Source organism: Meleagris gallopavo, chromosome 29 (assembly GCF_905368555.1).
Source record: "Meleagris gallopavo chromosome 29, MGAL_WU_HG_1.1, whole genome shotgun sequence".
NCBI lineage: Eukaryota > Metazoa > Chordata > Aves > Galliformes > Phasianidae > Meleagris > Meleagris gallopavo.
This window is the reverse complement of record NC_139432.1, coordinates 424,912-425,876: the sequence shown is the minus strand read 5'-3', so window position 1 is coordinate 425,876 and position 965 is coordinate 424,912. Positions and strand designations below refer to the sequence as shown.

At 52.5% G+C, this 965-nt stretch overlaps 1 gene segment (V, D, J or C); it reads left to right on the top strand.

Moving 5' to 3' along the window:
- Positions 1 to 757: 757 nt before the first annotated feature.
- LOC146542538 (immunoglobulin heavy variable 3-64-like) overlaps positions 758 to 965 on the top strand; it is a 32,124-nt gene continuing 31,916 nt past the window's right edge. Inside the window, 1 exon segment of the V gene segment in view lies at positions 758 to 899. Coding sequence covers positions 848 to 899 — 52 coding nt within the window.

Genomic DNA, 965 nt, shown 5'->3' with positions numbered 1-965 from the left:
TCAGGATGTCCATGCTTCTCAGGTGCTCAGAAGCACTTCAAGGGTGACCCAGACTAAGACTAGAGCCTGAACAACACAAAGGAAGGAAGAGCAGGTGGAGTCCATGGCAAACAAGCCATTGAGAGAGTCAGTGAGGATTGTTGAGGCTGGAAGATGGTGATATTCTGGAACAAGAAAAACACTCTTGCTTTAGTCACAGGCATACAGCTTCAGAAGAGGCACAGCCCTCTGGACACTGGGGAGAAAGTACTAGATCCATTGGAGGGGCTCATCAAAGGTGGCTGAACTCAAGATTTACGACTGAAGGAAGGAGAAAAGTTGTGTGAGATTTAAAGGAGACACCTCCGTTTGATAGTGGATTCTCTAATTTGCTGAAGTCTTGGCTGTTTGATTTCCTTGGCAAGGAATGACAACTCCAAAGTTGCAGAAGGTCTCCAAAAGTTTGTCTGCATATCAGAGTACAATCCCTTACAACTCTTCCATACAACTCTGCAGTTCTCTATCATCCTTCAGGGGTCATGACAGTTGAGGGACGGCGGTTGTAGCTATGAAAATAAATAAATAAATAAATAGATAAATAGATAGATAAATAAATAAATAAAGCATAAAAAACATTTGGAAAGACTGAGTAAGGGAACTCAGGGAACTGTACTCCATTCACTCCTTCCTCAGGAATGTGCCTTGGAGCAGATGACTTTAGATGCCATTATGTGACATCCGAAAGACAGCGAGGTGATTTGAAGCAGCCCCGGGGCGGAGCTGTCGGCGGCGCTGGGGAGGAGGCGCAGCGGGCGGAGCAGAGCCGGGGCTGGCGGGGGCAGCGTGACGCGGGCGGCGGAGCGGCGGGATGCGGCAGTGCCGGGCCGCGGGGCTGGCGGGGCTGGCCGCGGTGCTCCTGGGTGCGCGGGGCTGCCGCCGGCGGGGCCGCACTGCGGGGTCAACGGGGGGCCGGGGCCGCTCTCGCC